This window comes from Ranitomeya variabilis, chromosome 2 (genome assembly GCF_051348905.1).
Source record: "Ranitomeya variabilis isolate aRanVar5 chromosome 2, aRanVar5.hap1, whole genome shotgun sequence".
Lineage (NCBI taxonomy): Eukaryota > Metazoa > Chordata > Amphibia > Anura > Dendrobatidae > Ranitomeya > Ranitomeya variabilis.
This window is the reverse complement of record NC_135233.1, coordinates 179,213,832-179,231,101: the sequence shown is the minus strand read 5'-3', so window position 1 is coordinate 179,231,101 and position 17,270 is coordinate 179,213,832. Positions and strand designations below refer to the sequence as shown.

At 42.4% G+C, this 17,270-nt stretch overlaps 1 protein-coding gene across 1 annotated transcript in view; it reads left to right on the top strand.

The window, feature by feature from the left end:
• Positions 1 to 9,238, top strand: part of PSMB1 (proteasome 20S subunit beta 1) — a 44,702-nt gene extending 35,464 nt beyond the window's left edge. Inside the window, exons 4-6 of the mRNA XM_077283233.1 lie at positions 638 to 767; positions 7,317 to 7,423; positions 9,003 to 9,238. Of these exons, the coding sequence (XP_077139348.1) occupies positions 638 to 767; positions 7,317 to 7,423; positions 9,003 to 9,188 (423 nt within the window). The 3' untranslated portion in view covers positions 9,189 to 9,238. The remainder of the gene's footprint in view (positions 1 to 637; positions 768 to 7,316; positions 7,424 to 9,002) is intronic.
• Positions 9,239 to 17,270: the final 8,032 nt, after the last annotated feature.

Sequence of the window (17,270 nt, the reverse complement as noted above, 5' to 3'; positions counted from 1 at the left end):
AGGTATCTCGGCACACAAATCTCCCAAGGGTGCCCAAACTTTTTCATCAGCCCACTTTCCTTTTTTACAATTTTTAAAATGTAAAAAATTACGGATATATATTAGTAATAGTTTTATCGTTTTTAAAATGGAATAAAGTTGTTTTTGCTGTTTACAAAATATAATTTACAGTCAAACTAACAATGACAGGTACAGAAGAGAGGGCTGTCTTACAGTCTACAGGGTAATGGGGAAGGAGACAGACTAAAGTATTGCAGCAGCACAAGTTTTAATGAAACCTATGGCAATTGTAAACATGATAGCCCAAAATATTAGACTCGGTCCTATTCTAATTAGCAATGGAAGATTCAGACCCTAGTTGTTTGTACATAAGTATAAACTATGGATGCTCTAATCCTGGCAAAGATTGTGAATGGAGAGGAAGGAGGTGACGTTAAACATCAGCTATTGTGAAGGTCGATCCTATGTTATCTACAGTATTTAGAGTTGCCTTTCATTATACTGTATCTGGTTACCTTTTTAGCGGCCTTATCTGTACACAACAGGAAGTTTATCGGTCTCAAACTTGACAATTCACTTGACAATCATTACTGTGTATACATTGTAATCTGCTCTATTTTTTTGTCTCCCTTTTAAGATGTATAAACACTCAAACAACAAGACCATGACCAGCGGAGCTATCGCAGCAATGCTTTCTACAATCCTCTACTCCAGACGCTTCTTTCCCTACTATGTGTACAATATTATTGGAGGCCTTGATGAAGATGGTAATTTGTTTGTTTTTAATCTTTCATTCCTCGTCTGTTTAGTGATTAACCTAATTCTTATTTGCCATAGACCTTTTGTACATAACACGCATTGAAGGAGCTGTCTAGGACTGAATGATCTCTCCTTGGCACAAGCATCAATAAGCGATCCAGGGGAGGAGGGTTCAATGTCCGCAGCACTGTCAGCAGCTGTATTCTGCGCCAGTACGGAGCTGGGCGGAACACTGCAGCTCCGTACATTGCTTAATGGCTGCTGCCATACAAGATCTAGCGGAGTACTCTGCAGCAACCACTGAGCGAGGCACAGGTTCTGCCTCATGCTTTTATCTAGCCTCTGCCGGTGCTGATCAGCACTGATCCATGGGGGTTGCCTGGTGTCGGACTTCCACCAACCATCCATTTAGTGTTGGTGCAGGCCAGGCCAACTTTAGAATATATGAAAACGTATGCAAAAATGTCATCCTGAAATATTATAAATTGGAGGGTTATTTAGAAAAAACCATGAGCATGTTATATCACAACATTGTTTAATATTTTTTTTTTTCCAAAGAAAAGCCAAATATGAAGGAAGAATTGTAATACTACTTTCTTCTTTTGGTCAAATAACTGCACCAGAAACTGCATTGCCAATTTTCTAGTCACCTTACCTTTTGATGGGCTTTTCAAAGAACTAAAGAGCTTGTCCAGTCTAAGAAGGAAACTTCTGCATTCTTTCCAGATGACTGCAAACTGCTGTGTCGTGACTGTATGTGATGTGCATGCTGTCACAATTCTCTGTGTGGGTGGTTGTGAACACTTGAGTGCAATTTGCATACTTGTGGTCACATGCCAACTAGACTTTTTTTTCTAGAACATTGATAGAAGCAGAGGAGAGTCTAGCCGGCACCTGACTGCAACTAGGCACATCTCATGGGGAGTACATATAGTGTAATGAAAAACAGAGCAGAAATTACGAGTGTGGTGAAAAAAAAACTCAATATGCAAAAACAAAAAGGTAATTACAGTATGTAATTCGCACTGCAGTAAAAAATTATCTGGTAGCCTGATTCTTTCAATCTGTATGATTACAGCAATAAACTCATAAATGTATATTTTAGTGGTTCAAAAAATTTCAGAAAATTTTATAAAAATAACTTTTTAAAAAACAATTTCAGTCTGATGTGTGAGGGTCTTGGTTTTTTTGTGCACTGACCGTTTTATTAAAGGGCACCTGTCACCCCCAAAATGGCTGGTGAGGTAAGCTCACCGGCATCAGGGGCTTATCTACAGCATTCTGTAATGCTGTAGATAAGCCGCCGATGTTACCTGAAAGAGGAGAAAAAGACGTTAGATTATACTCACCCAGGGGCGGCCCCGCTCTGGTCCGCGTCCGATGGGTGTCTCCGGTCCGCTCCGGCGCCTCCCATCTTCGTTCCATGACGTCCTCTTCGGGTCTTCGCGCCGCGGCTCCGGCGCAGGCGTACTTTGTCTGCCCTATTGAGGGCAGAGCAAAGTACTGCATTGCGCAGGCGCCGGGCCTCTCTGACCTTTCCGGCGCCTGCGCACTGCAGTACTTTGCTCTGCCCTCAACAGGGCAGACAAAGTACGCCTGCGCCGGAGCCGCGGCGTAAAGACCCGAAGAGGACGCCATGGAATGAAGATGGGAGGCGCCGGAGCGGACCGGAGACACCCATCGGACGCGGACCAGAGCGGGGCCGCCCCTGGGTGAGTATAATCTAACGTCTTTTTCTCCTCTTTCAGGTAACATCGGCGGCTTATCTACAGCATTACAGAATGCTGTAGATAAGCCCCTGATGCCGGTGAGCTTACCTCACCAGCCATTTTGGGGGTGACAGGTTCCCTTTAATCACATTCTGGAGTGCATATGATGTTTTAATTGATCTATAGCATTTTTGTGATGAGTATGTAGACCAAAAAAAAGTAATTCTGATGTTTTTCATTCTTTTCAATTAGATTTTTGCTGTCCAACAAATAACTATTTTTTATTTTTTTTTACTCTAAATATTTTTATAAAGTTTTAACATTGATATGAAAACAGAAAATTTCAATAATAACAACTTAAATAATTTAATATTTTGTTGGATTACACTATACCGGACACCGCAATACCAAATTCGGCGGCATGGGTTGTTTTTTTTTTCCCTTATGGAAAAATGAGGGTAATTTTAAACATTTAAAGGAAATCTGTCACCACTCTTTTTTTTTTTTTTTTTTTTTAATTCTTCCCATGGTGTATGTAAATCTGCTTGGTCCAATGGTTAGGCTTGTTGTTCGTCTCCACCGCCGTGTTGCTGTACGTATTCGTTTTTTGTGAATATCACAGATAGCGTACAGTTACCTCTCGTGCGCATCTAAATGGTCCTTTGTGCCTGCACAGTTTGCTTTGCCCATAGTATTGCGCATGCGCCGGCATAAGCCATGGCTTTCTATAGCCCGGAAGTATACAAGTATACTTCCGGGCCATAGAACGCAATTGCGTATGCCGGCGCATGCGCAATACTGTTTTTCGGCTTTGCCCACAGTTGGACAAAGCATACTGCGCACGCGCGAGGGACCATTTGAATATACACGCGCGGTAACGCTATGCGAACACAGGAATTACCCAAAAGGAATGCGTAGAGCAAGCCAGGAGGGGGAGAGACGGACAATAAGCCCCATCTATCGGACCGGACCGAGCAGGTTTACATACACCACGAGAGGAATATAAGCGGTATTTATGCATCATTGGTGGGGAGTCAAGGGGTATCAAAAGTACTTGTATAATGCAGAGCTGACACTGAATTGAATGATATTATTACATGATATGCCAAGAACGTGGTGACAGATTCCCTTTAATAGATATCTTTTTATCTTTACTTTTTATTTTCCTTGTGGGGACTTGAACCTACAATCACTTACTGTAGCTATATGCTGCAATACAGTAGTATTACCGAAAGCAGTAAAGTTGCCATTCTATGAATCTTGATTGCCGATGGCTACCATAGTAAACATTAACACTGCATGATCCAACCGCTGCTACAGGCAAGTGCTGGATTTTGTAGTCTGCTTCTCCAGTGAGTCCTGGGGGCTCAGTTCCTAAGCCCATTCCAGATGATGCAGCTTTAACCCCTTCACCACTCTGGGATTTTCCATTTTTGCCATAACTTTTTTTTTTTTTTTTTTGTTTTTTAGTTTTCTGTCAATATGGCTGTCTCAATGCTTGTTTCTTGCTGGACGAGTTGTACTTTTAAACAGCGCCACTGGTTTTACCCTACCGTGTCCTGAAAACGGAAAAAATATTCCAAGTGCTGCAAAATTGCAAAAAAAAAAGTGCAATTCCACAATTGTATTTTTTAGCCATGTTCACGAAATGTTAAAACTGACCTGCCATTATGATTCTCCAGGTCATTGCGAGTTTGCAGATACCAAACATGTCTAGGTTCTTTTTTTTAAGTGGTGAAAAAAATCTGAAATTTGTGGGGAAAAAAGAAAAAAAAGTGCTTGTTTTCTGAGACCCGTGGCTTTTCCATTTTTCGGGGACTGGGGTAGGGCTTATTTTTGTGCACACCGAGCTGACCTTTTAAATCATAACCATTTGGGTGTAGATACAATATATGTAATACGTGTAACAGAAATAATCATCTGCGGTGAAGTCCGGCCACGGGGTGGCACTCATGGCAGATCTGCAGTGACAGCCACAGGGGTCTCCTGCCCACCCCTGGTTGTCATGCCAACTCATCCGCGCACCGCGATCATGTAACGGGTGTGCAGTTGGGCTGGGTTTGTGGTTCGCTTCTGGCGTGCGCATGTTAATTGCCGCTGTCAGATTGCGGGTGGATCATAGATCAGCTGTGCCTGAAAAGATGCAGTCTCAGTGCCGGATCCCACATCAAACGCAGGAGGCGACCTATGACGTACCTGTATGTCAGAGGTCGTAAAGGGGTTAAGTGATATAGCCGTTAATGACCCACGACCTTATATTTGTCAGTTTATTACAAGATGTGGTTTGAGGGAAAAATGAATGCGGTTGAAGGATGAAGAAAAAAATGCGAGTGCTATGGTCGGGATTCATTTTCTTACTGAGCTGTACAAATAACCTGACAACTTAATTCTGCCTGTTGTCTATACCAAATTTATATAGTTTTGAGGTTTGTATTTTACTGCTTTTTCTACTGCTTTTTCTTTTTTTTTTTTTTAAGGAAAAAAATATTCTTAGAAAAGTGTGATGTAAACCAAATTTTTTTAAGACTCCTCATTATTTTTCAGACAATGGAGTTGTATTCAGGCTTTTATTTTGCTGTATGAATTAGTTTTTTCAATTTTTCAGGGGAGGCAAGTTGATAAAAAAAGCACCTTTTTCATAGTGGTCTCTGTTGGGGTAAATGGATTTTTTTGTTTATTTTTAAGAATCAGATTCTTACCAACTCTGGTGCTGAAGATGCTTATTTCTTTTAAAGCATGAGATTGCTTGATTGCAGTGTGTTTAGAAACATACTGATCTCCACCAAAATGAAAGGGATAAAGTATCCGGAATATCGGGATGATGCAGGGAGACCCCTTTTTGTGTAAGCATTTAGATACTGTGGTCCCTATTGTAGTATTGAGTGCAGAGCCCAGTAAGTGACAGGTGCCCACAGAGGTAAAGACCAGCTGTCGCAGAGGACAGTACTGGAATTACTCATTTTTATAGCAGGGTTGTTGATGATTTATCAAGACTTTGCCAAGACACTAATTCAAGCTGCTCTTCTCTCCAGTCTTCTAAAATGCCATTGGCATGTAATACTATATTCTAGAGCAGTGTTCCCAACTCCAGTCCTCAAGAGCCACCAACAGGTCATGTTTTCAGGATTTCTTTAGAATAGTCCAGGTGATGCAATTATCACCTCTTCAATACTAAGGCAATCCTGAAAACATGACCTGTTGGTGGCTCTTGAGGACTGGAGTTGGGGAGCACTGTCCTAGAGCCGTTGCTCAGCTGAAGACGTCGGTGTAAGATGTAAGCTGCATGTTGGTGAATGAGCCATTTAGGGTGCCGTCCATTAGAAGACAATCCGTTCTTAATTTAAGTGCCTCAAATAAAATGAAAAACAAAAAACCATGCCTCCTGGACCATCAGCATTTTATCAGAGCAATTATGAATGGGTTGTCTGGTAGTAGTGGACAGCCCCTTTAATAACTCAGGTCAACAAAAAAAAAATTTTTTTCTGGTGTCCAAAATATTTTAATGAATTTGGGGTGCTGATTCTGAATATGCTATCAGTTTTGCCAGATTGGCTCAAGTTTTTGAGATTTTTTGGTATCTTATTTATAGCACTTGTTGGTAAATGCGACGCATCATCTCATTAATTTCTTTGGATTAGTACTTGAACTGAGCAGTTCTCAATATAGTTTTGTGTTAATTAGTGTTCTAAAAGTTTGTTCATAGCTTGATTTTTGCACTAACTTTATGTTGTTGTCTGTTTTCCAGTGAAAAGCATGAACTCATCAAGAAGAAGTTGTCTTAACGATCCAGACTCATTCTGTTACATTTGTGGTGAATACACACTGCCAAAACATAGAAGAAACATAACAGACTTCGTAAAAAAAGTGTATTTTGCCTATTTTGGGGTTATGCTTGGGGACCAAGACAAGTTTTGGGCACCACACATAGTGTGCAAAGCATGTATCGAATTATTACGAAAATGGAGCAAAGGACAAAGAAAAAGCTTCAAATTTGGTGTTCCAATGGTGTGGAGAGAGCCAAAAAATCATCATGATGACTGTTATTTATGGTAAACACAGGTACAGGCACATCTTCACAATGAGGGACAGGCCTTCTTGCAGATTCCATGTTACTCCCATTTTCGTTTCTTATGCTTATTGAATCCTTGCACTTGCACTGCACAGAAATAACAGTCATCATGATGATTTTTTGGCTCTCTCCACACCATTGGAACACCAAATTTGAAGCTTTTTCTTTGTCCTTTGCTCCATTTTCGTAATAATTCGATACATGCTTTGCACACTGTGTGTGGTGCCCAAAACTTGTCTTGGTCCCCAAGCATAACCCCAAAATAGGCAAAATACACTTTTTTTACGAAGTCTGTTATGTTTCTTCTATGTTTTGGCAGTGTGTATTCACCACAAATGTAACAGAATGAGTCTGGATCGTTAAGACAACTTCTTCTTGATGAGTTCATGCTTTTCACTGGAAAACAGACAACAACATAAAGTTAGTGCAAAAATCAAGCTATGAACAAACTTTTAGAACACTAATTAACACAAAACTATATTGAGAACTGCTCAGTTCAAGTACTAATCCAAAGAAATTAATGAGATGATGCGTCGCATTTACCAACAAGTGCTATAAATAAGATACCAAAAATCTCAAAAACTTGAGCCAATCTGGCAAAACTGATAGCATATTCAGAATCAGCACCCCAAAAATACCCTAAATTCGATGAAATATCTTTGGCACCAAAAATGCTGTTGACCAGTGTAATCAATGAGCAGTAATTGTACGCCCCTAATTACAATAGGCTTGGTTTCTGTTATGAAGGACAAGTGTTTACCATTGCCTTTTCTTTTCAGGTAAAGGAGCAGTGTACAGTTTTGACCCTGTAGGATCCTACCAGAGAGATTCATACAAGGCGGGGGGTTCTGCAAGTGCCATGCTTCAGCCCCTTTTAGATAACCAGGTAATATATTATGGTTAATCATGATGTATCCTTTTGCCTATCGTCTCCGTGCAGAAATATGTAAATTGGACAAATTATTTGAACTCAATCCACTGTCATTGCTTAAATCTCATTTACATCATCCAATTATTAGTCTTGTGTTGTAGCCGTAATTGGGCCGCGTAGTGGACGTCATAATGGTAGGATTGTATTTGGCTATCTCCGGCAAAGCCTTAGATTTTAGTTGGTGTCGGGCACCGCTGCTCCATACACATGTGGACTCTAGCACACCCTGCTCATGATTGTTGATTTTGCATTTGTTTTTCACTTCCTTTCTTTCCAGAGCCATGTGAGGGCTGTTTTTTGGGGGGGGTTTTGCGGGATCAGTTGTACTTTTGAACGACACCATTGATTTTACCGTATCGTGTACTCGAAAATGGGGAAAAAAAATTCTAAGTGCTGTGAAATTGCAAAAAAGTGCAATAATACAAATATTTTAAGGATTTTTTTTTTACCATGTTCACCAAATGCTAAAACTGACCTGCCATTATGATTCCCCAGATCATTACAAGATCATAGACACCAAACATGTATAGGGTTTTGTTTTGTTTTTTCTGTTTTGTTTTTTTTTAAATGGTGAAAAAAATTCCAAAGTTTGTTTAAAAATTTTTTTTAAAAAATGCGTTATTTTCCAACACCCATAGCGTCTCCATTTTTCAGGATCTGGAGCTGGGTGTGCCGAGGTGACATTTTAATGATACCATTTTGGTGACTATTAGATCTTTTGATCGCCTGTTATTGTGTTTTAATGCAAAGTTGCAACGACCAAAAAAGTAATTCTGGTGTTTTGGCTTTTTTTTTTTCCCCCGTTATCCCGCTTACCGATCGGATTGATTATTTTTATAGCTTGATAGATCGGGAGATTCTGAACACGGTGATACCAAATATGTGTTTTGTTTTGTTTTTTCAATTGGGCTTAATTGTTTTATTTTGAATGGAGCAAATGGGGGTGATTTGAACTTTTTAACTTTAAAAATATTTACTTTTTTTTTTTTTTTTTTAAACTTTTAACTTTTTGCATGCTTTCAGTATTCTCCATGGGAGACAGGAAGTTGCAGTTGTCCGATAGCCTCTGCTACACAGAAGCATGTGCCTGGAACGATGTGGGCTCAGCGTCGGAGCCCACATCAAAGAGAGGGACACGCCATGCGCCGTACATGTACAGCGCATGTTGTGAAGCGGTTCAATAAGTGTGTACTTTTCCAAAACCCCTGACATTTGTTTACAGCAGACTATCCCACCATTGTGCCCTTCACACACAGCCACTTCCTTACCTGTATCCTATTTATTTTAACAAGTCAATTTTGCTAGTTGTCTGGAAGGATAATATTTCAAGCAAAGAGTGTTGAAATGGGGCCCTCAAAGACCCCAAACCAATTCCAATGAATGTATTTATTCCCATTTTTTTTTCATTTCTTTGCAAGAATGATAGTAGATGCGAAGGGAGACCCTATAACTGGTTGTTTTGCATATTTTATCAGTGCTTAGAAAAAAATGTATTTCTATATGGCAAGGCTAATGTTTCTATGCTTCTTCTTAGATTGGATACAAGAACATGCAAAATGTGGAGCAGCTTCCACTAACCTTGGAAAAGGCAAAGCAACTTGTGAAAGATGTATTTATTTCTGCAGCAGAAAGAGATGTGTACACAGGGGATGCCCTAAAAATCAGCATTGTCACCAAGGATGGCGTAAGAGAAGAGTCTGTGTCTCTGAGAAAAGATTAATTCACTTCATTTGCAGCAATCAACTTGAATAATTGTAACTTTTTTTCTTTTTAAAATAAAAAAAATAAAAAAAAGCGCATTGGGAGAATGAGTTACCGTGTTTGTGGTGATATGAGTTTAGTGTCGCCTGTGTGTGACTCTGCAAATCCGCAGTTCTTTTGCAATACATGTACAAGTGCCTGTAGAAATAAGAGAATGCAGTGGATTTTAAGATTTACCCTCTTCAATGTGTAGTATTTTTATGTATGTTTCTACCTGTGTCCTCAGCAGTGACCGAGTTCCTGAGCATGGGACCTACAGAACAGCAGGGGTACGCACAGGACGTTAGCGTCCCTCTATCAATATGCTGTTCGTGCTGGTGTAGACTATCGAGTATCTAGGTTTTGGTGCCTATTAGAGATGAGTGGAATGATTTGCAAGACTCCAGTCCAGGTTAGTGGTACCTGGTGACTAGACTGGAGACCCATAAATCTCTTCAGCGTCCCCGACCCGTTTTTTTTTTTTTTGTTAGCCAGGACTGGCGCAACATAATCTGTGCATCACATCTCAGAGATTGTTGCGCCATCCCTAACAATGATTTGTGTTCCTCCATCTATCTGCTAGGTATCACTGACCTGGATGCTGGGCCAGAGTTCTTCCAAACAATCCGCTAATCTCTAGTGCCCCTATATGTTTTTTTTTTTCCTTTTTTTATAAATAAGTATTTACTGGTGCATTATACAGGTAGTAGGTATTGGGGGCTTTATAACTACCGTATTTTCTGGTGTATAAGACGACCCCCAACTTTTCCATATAAAATATGGAATTTGGGATATGCCCGCTGTATAAGACGGGGGTCATCTTATACGCCCAGTCATCTTATACGGCGTGTGGTTCCCAGGGTCTGAAGGAGAGGAAACTCTCCTTCAGGCCCTGGGATCCATATTCATGTTTAAAATAAAGAATAAAAATAAAAAATATGTATATACTCACCCCTCCGAGAAGCCTGGCTGTCACCGCTGCAAGCGTCTGCCTCCGTTCCTAAGAATTGCAGAGCATGAAGGACCCTCGATGACGTCGCAGTCCTGTGATTGGTCCGTGACCGCTCAAGTGACCGGTCACCTGACCGTGACGTCATCGAAGGTCCTTCACGCTCTGCAATTCTTAGGAACGGAGGCAGACGCTTGCAGCGGTGACAGCCAGGCTTCTCGGAGGGGTGAGTATATACATATTTTTTATTTTTATTCTTTATTTTTTACATGAATATGGATCCCAGGGCCTGAAGGAGAGTTTCCTCTCCTTCAGACCCTGGGAACATCCAGGATCGCTCCCTGTATATGCCGTACCTGGCGTATAAGACGACCCCCGACTTTTGGGACAATTTTTAGGGGTTAAAAAGTCGTCTTATACGCCGGAAAATACGGTACATGTGTATGTATATATGTGTGCATGTAGGAACTTGGGCCATTATTACTATTTTGAAGGGACTCGAAGCCTTTTTGCTTTGTGGGGCTGTTGAAACATTACTTTTGTTGAGGCATTCAGGAGATTACTAAATGCCAAGGGGACACTCGAAGGAGTCAATGTTAAATGGGCACTTAGAGACATACTCAGGTTCAGGGTCTTCCATCTGTCAGAGAGGCGCACATGTCTTTACTACTTTCTAGGGAGCAAAATTTGAACACCTAAGGCATACACAGGGCATTTATATTTTTAGGAGGTCATTTTACCCTCTAGAGTGGCTAAAGGGCGCATTTTGCTGTATTAGAGGTATAGTGGTGGGAGTTGTGTGGCAGTAAGAGAAGCACTTGTGCCACACAGCAGGTGAGAAATACGGCCACAGCGGTTCAGTATTGGGGTATCGGCAGGATGAGGAGTTTGTGCAGGTTGGAAATGTGAAGTCAAATGTGTTGACGTCTTAAACTCTTCAGACAAGACGGGGATGGAAGTTGTCCTGGCAATATGGGCCAAATTTAAAAGATGGGAAAAGTGAACGGCTCCTTCAGAAAGAATGTTACCTGTAAGTCACTATCTGTAACTGTACTGAAATTTTGTAATATTCTGCAGAATACGTGGTGGTAATATCAGTGTTGGTCTCTATATAGCGAGTTTGTTTTCCTATCACCCATGACTGCACCACCAGAGAGGGGATCCTACAGAATAAAAGGGTGGTACCTCTCCCTTTCATCATCAGTTGGGTTTTCTGTCCAGTCGTTTGAGAGGGAGTCTACTTCCTGGAGTTGCCCAGGGGATTGATTGTTGTGGCACATTATTATTTTTTTTTTTTTTTCTCTCAGACTTGGGTCCATCAGGTTTCTGGCTGGGCAGCATATCTGCTGCAGCTGGCGTCGGGGGCCTCGAAGCACTTCGGTGGACCCAAGCGGGCCTCTTCTGTCAAGTGGGTGCGAGCGACTGCACCATCACCTTATGGTCGCATGCGTTTCCTGGTCTGCACAGGGCACGATCCAGGAAGGGCTTGCCCTATGATGAGCATGCCCAGGGTGTCCGGAGGAGGCATCCATGAGCTGTAGATGGTTCCCCACTTGTCTGACCACTCTAAGAGCGCTTTTTTCTGGCTCTACTTCCCGTGTATGATGGAGGAACAGCAGCGGGCAGTCGCACAAATGGCAGGAAAGCTAGCCAGTGGAGTAGAAGTGGGTCATGAGTCCAGAGACTAACAGTCTTGTGATTTGGTCCAGCTTCCGAATCCGGTATACTTAAGTAAACAGCGGTGGTGAGTGACCTTCATAAATGTTCACCTTAGAAAAGGCTTAAGAAAGTTAGTGCAAAGCTCAAAAATAGGGAGTGTGCGCTTTGTAAAACCCTGTCTGGGTCAATGGCCTGATGTGCTTAACCCCTTCCCGACATGTGCCGTACTAGTACTGTTCTGCAGGAGGTGCGCTCCCGCAAACAGCAGTACTAGTACGGCGCATCGATTGCGCTGCCTCATGCTGAGCGCCTCGGCGATCGGGTGTCAGCTGTATGTGACATCTAACACCCTGCAGCAATGCCCCCGATCGATGCTATCACCGATCGAGGGCATTTAACCCCTCTGATGCCGCTGTCAGTAGTGACAGGGGCATAGAGAAGCATCGCGCAGAGAATCCGTTCCCTTCAAGCTTCACTCAGGACAACACGATGCGATCGCGTTGTCCTGAGGGTCTCCATGGAGACCCCCGGCACCAAGATGGCCGCGGGTCCTGCAGGGAGGTGGCTTGTCAGCGCCTGTAGAGAGCAGGACCTGAGAAGCCTCCTTGCCTTCCTGTCAGATCGCTGATCTCATTCTAAGCAGTGCGGAACATCAGATCAGCGATCTGACATTATATAGTGATGTCCCATACTGGGACAATGTAAAAAAGTTTTTAAAAAGTGTAAAAATATATTTTTTTATATTACTAAATAAACAAAATAACTATTTTTCCAATAAATACATTTATTTATGTAAATAAATAAAAAAACAGTAAAAGTACACATATTTGGTATCACCACGTTTGTAACAGCCTGCAACAACCCTTCAGTGAACACCATAAAGAATATAAACCATAAAAACTATGCTTTATCATCATAGCGCCGAACAAAAATGCAATAAGACGCAATCGAACAGACCGATGTAAATAACAATGGTACCGCTGAAAACATCATCTTGTCCTGCAAAAAACAAGCCACCATATAGCTTAATCAGCAGAAAAATAAAAAAAATTATAGCTCTCAGAATAGTGATGTAAAATTTTTTCTATAAAATAGTTTGTGTACAAGCACCAAAACATAAAGCTATAACTGAGGTTATCGCTGTAATCGCATACTGACCCGAAGAATAAAGCTGCCATATCAATTATACCACACGCGGAACGGTATAAAAGAAAAAAAAAACAATTCCTGAATTGCTGTTTTTGTTCATTCTGTCCCCCGAAAATTGGAATAGAAAGCGATCAAAAAGTGTCATGTGCCTGAAAATGGTACCAATACAAACGTCAGCTCGTCTCGCAAAAAACAAAGCCATAACATGACTGTCAGACGATATATGAAAAAATTATAGCTCTCAAAATATGGTGATGCAAAAACTAGTTTTCGCAATAAAAAGCGCCTTTTAGTGCGTGACATCTGCCAAACATAAAAACCTGATATAAATCTGATATTGCTGTACTTGCACTGACCCGAAGAATAAAGTCGCCCAATCACTTATACTGCACGAGGAACGGCGTAAAAAATAAATAAAAACAATTCTTAATATGCTGTTGATTTTTCTCCTTCGCCTCACTGGGGGACACAGGACCATGGGGATATGCTGCTGCCACTAGGAGGCTGATGCTAAGTCAATACAAAAAAAGTTAGCTGCTCCTCTGCAGTATACAGCTACCACTGGCTTCAGCCCGAACCAGTTCATGCTTAGTGTCTGTAGGAGGCACATGGGTCTGGTCTTCATACTTTAATTTTTAATTTTATTTTTACAAGGAATATAGTGAAGATGGATCCTTTCAAGGGTCCAATCTCCCCAAACCAACAACAGGCGGGAATGTGGAGTGTCGCCTTCACGTACCCCCTCCTGCACCGATTGAAGATATGCCTGAGCTGGCTTATGGGCGATGGGTGCCTACACCATCAACAGATGGGAACATGGAGGGTCGCCTCCATGTACCCCCTTCTGCACTCAGACCTACTTGAGCCAAATCATAGACCTGTCACATCCTAAGGGAGTGAACCCCTAGGATGTACAGAGGCATCGATGGCGTCCGTGCAGCCCCCACTGCATCACCACTGAAGAACAGCGGTGATGGAAGGAGGCAGACGGTCCCTCTCCACCTCACTGACAAAGGGATGGTGGATAGAGGGTTCCTGCACCATCCTCTGCAGCACCTGACCTGCAGGCAGAGCAGTCTGGCTCTGCACGTCGTTCCACGGGCCTTCCGGATCAAATGGGTGTCTGGGTCAGATCTGGTGGGGAGGGGGCTTCTGAGCACGTGTCGTGTCCTTCCAGGGGTCAGTTCGGCCAGTGCAGAAAATTTAGTCCCCGGCTTCGGCCTCTGCTAGGCCACAAGTCGGAAACTCTGCCCCTTTTTTTCTCGCGTCTTCTGGCTGATCCACCCCTTCCCTTGGCGCTTCTCGCAGTGCAAGATTTCCTTACCAGGAAGTCTCGGTGGCCATTTAAGGGGACGGGATCCGTCCAGTGAAGTGTCATGTGGACATGGCTATGGTAGACCTAGAGACGGTGGCGGCTGGTGCTGGGACCCAGTGGGGTTCTGCAGGGGCTGCTTACTGAGTCCCTGGACTCACTGCTGAGCCAGGCTTGTTTCCACATTCCGGACTGCTGCAGCACAGAATACGTTTAGCCCTTCTCTGCAGTAACCTTTCCCCTGTGCTGGTAGCCCCTCATATAGCAGGGCTCAGGGAATCCATGGGTACTTCACGTCTGTCCCTAGGACATCCAAGAAGCCCAGTAAGGCATACAGCATTTTTTCCAGCATGTTCTACCTGTCACGCTGAGTTACCACGGGGACAGAATATGCCATACTTGCAAAGCCTGTGATCCCGAATGCGCTCAGGAGCCCGATGCTGACTCCGGGATATCTAATCCCCCTGAGTGGGCCACATCTCTGTCCATGACTTCTCTAACTACAGCGCTTGTGTCCCTCCATGGATTGGGCAATTTGCCTGCTGTCTCAGACGGTTCCTCTACCACTCAGGAATGATTGGCCTGCAGGGGCCGCTCTCAGTCGAGAGATACAGTTGTGGCCAAAAGTATTGACACCCCTGCAATTCTGTCAGATAATACTCAGTTTCTTCCTGAAAATGATTGCAATCGCAAATTATTTGGTATTATTATCTTCATTTAATTTGTCTTAAATGAAAAAAACACAAAAGAGAATGAAGCAAAAAGCAAAACATTGATCATTTCACACAAAACTCCAAAAATGGGCCAGACAAAAGTATTGGCACCCTCAGCCTAATACTTGGTTGCACAACCTTTAGCCAAAATAACTGCGACCAACCGCTTCCGGTAACCATCAATGAGTTTCTTTCAATGCTCTGCTGGAATTTTAGACCATTATTCTTTGGCAAACTGCTCCAGGTCCCTGATATTTGAAGGGTGCCTTCTCCAAACTGCCATTTTTAGATCTCTCCACAGGTGTTCTATGGGATTCAGGTCTGGACTCATTGCTGGCTACCTTAGAAGTCTCCAGTGCTTTTTCTGAAACCATTTTCTAGTGCTTTTTGAAGTGTGTTTTGGGTCATTGTCCTGCTGGAAGACCCATGACCTCTGAGGGAGACCCAGCTTTCTCACACTGGGCCCTACATTATGCTGCAAAATTTGTTGACCAATTTTCCAGAAACATCATTGTGACCCCCATATGTCACAAAAAACCATAAACATCCTCCTTATAGATCATAGTTAATAGAAGAGAACAAAGGAAGCTTTCTCAAATAGTGTGACACTATTCCCCTTGATAAAGCAAGTACTTACAAGTAGCGAAACGTGCGTCGGGGTGCGTGCTGGAGCGTCCGCATACCAGGTGAGACCAGCCTTCCATGTGCTCAATATGATAACCGTTTTTTTCAGGACCACTAGCGTTTCCAGGGTCCATAAGGTTTTTGTGTCTAGGACCTTAGGGTGCACATAAACGCATGGTCTATAGCTCTTTCACCACTCGTGTCCATATGGCATAGGACACATAGAGGGTGATAGACATAGTATTTCATTCATAGTTACACATGGATATTTTGGCTTGGTAGCACCTTAGTTACGGTCCACATTATGAACATGTATAGCTAATGGTTTATGTGGTACGCTCCTCTATTGATCCTGGTGTCTTTCTTTACACTCTTGTGTTTTGTACACGGGTATTTACAGATAACGTGTTCATGTGTTTTTGTATCATGTCTATTTTATTGGTCTTTTTTGTATGAGTGTTTTTTGTAACTAATAAATTTATCGCTTTTATATATTTGAGAAAGCTTCCTTTGTTCTCTTCTATTAACTGCAAAATTTGTTGGTAGTCTTCAGACTTCATAATGCCATGCACACGGTCAAGCAGTCCAGAGGCAGCAAAGCAACCCCAAAACAGGGAACCTCCGCCATGTTTGACTGTAGGGACCGTGTTTGTTTCTTTGAATGCCTCTTTTTTTTCCTCCTCTAAACTATGTTGATGCCTTTGCCCAAAAAGCTCTACTTTTGTCTCATCTGACCAGAGAACATTCTTCCAAAACGTTTTAGGCTTTTTCAGGTAAGTTTTGGCAAACTCCAGCCTGGCTTTTTTATGTCTCGGGGTAAGAAGTGGGGTCTTCCTGGGTCTCCTACCATACAGTCCCTTTTCATTCAGACGCCGACGAATAGTACGGGTTGACACCGTTGTACCCTCGGACTGCAGGGCAGCTTGTACTTGTTTGGATGTTAGTTGAGGTTCTTTATCCAACATCCGCACAATCTTGCATTGAAATCTCATCAAGTTTTCTTTTACACCACATCTAGGGAGGTTAGCCACAGTGCCATGGGCTTTAAACTTCTTGATGACACTGCGCACGGTAGACACAGGAACATTCAGGTCTTTGGAGATGGACTTGTAGCCTTGAGATTGCTCATACTTCCTCACAATTTGGTTTCTTAAGTCCTCACAGTTCTTTGGTCTTCTTTCTTTTCTCCATGCTCAATGTGGTACACACAAGGACACAGGACAGAGGTTGAGTCAACTTTAATCCATGTCAACTGGCTGCAAGTGTGATTGTTATTGCCAACACCTGTTAGGTGCCACAGGTAAGTTACAGGTGCTGTTAATTACACAAATTCGAGAAGCATCACATGATTTTTTTTAACAGTGCCAATACTTTTGTCCACCCCCTTTTTTATGTTTGGTGTGGAATTATATCCAATTTGGCTTTAGGACAAATCTTTTTGTGTTTTTTCATTTAAGACAAATTAAATTTAGATAATACCAAAGAATTTGTGTTTGCACTCATTTTCAGGAAGAAACTGAGTATTATCTGGCAGAATTGCAGGGGTGTCAATACTTTTGGCCACAACTGTACACAGGCACTTAGAAAACTGGTACATAGCACGTCTCCCGAGCCTTCTTGCACCTTGGCATCCGTAACCTCTCTCTCGCTCCCCCT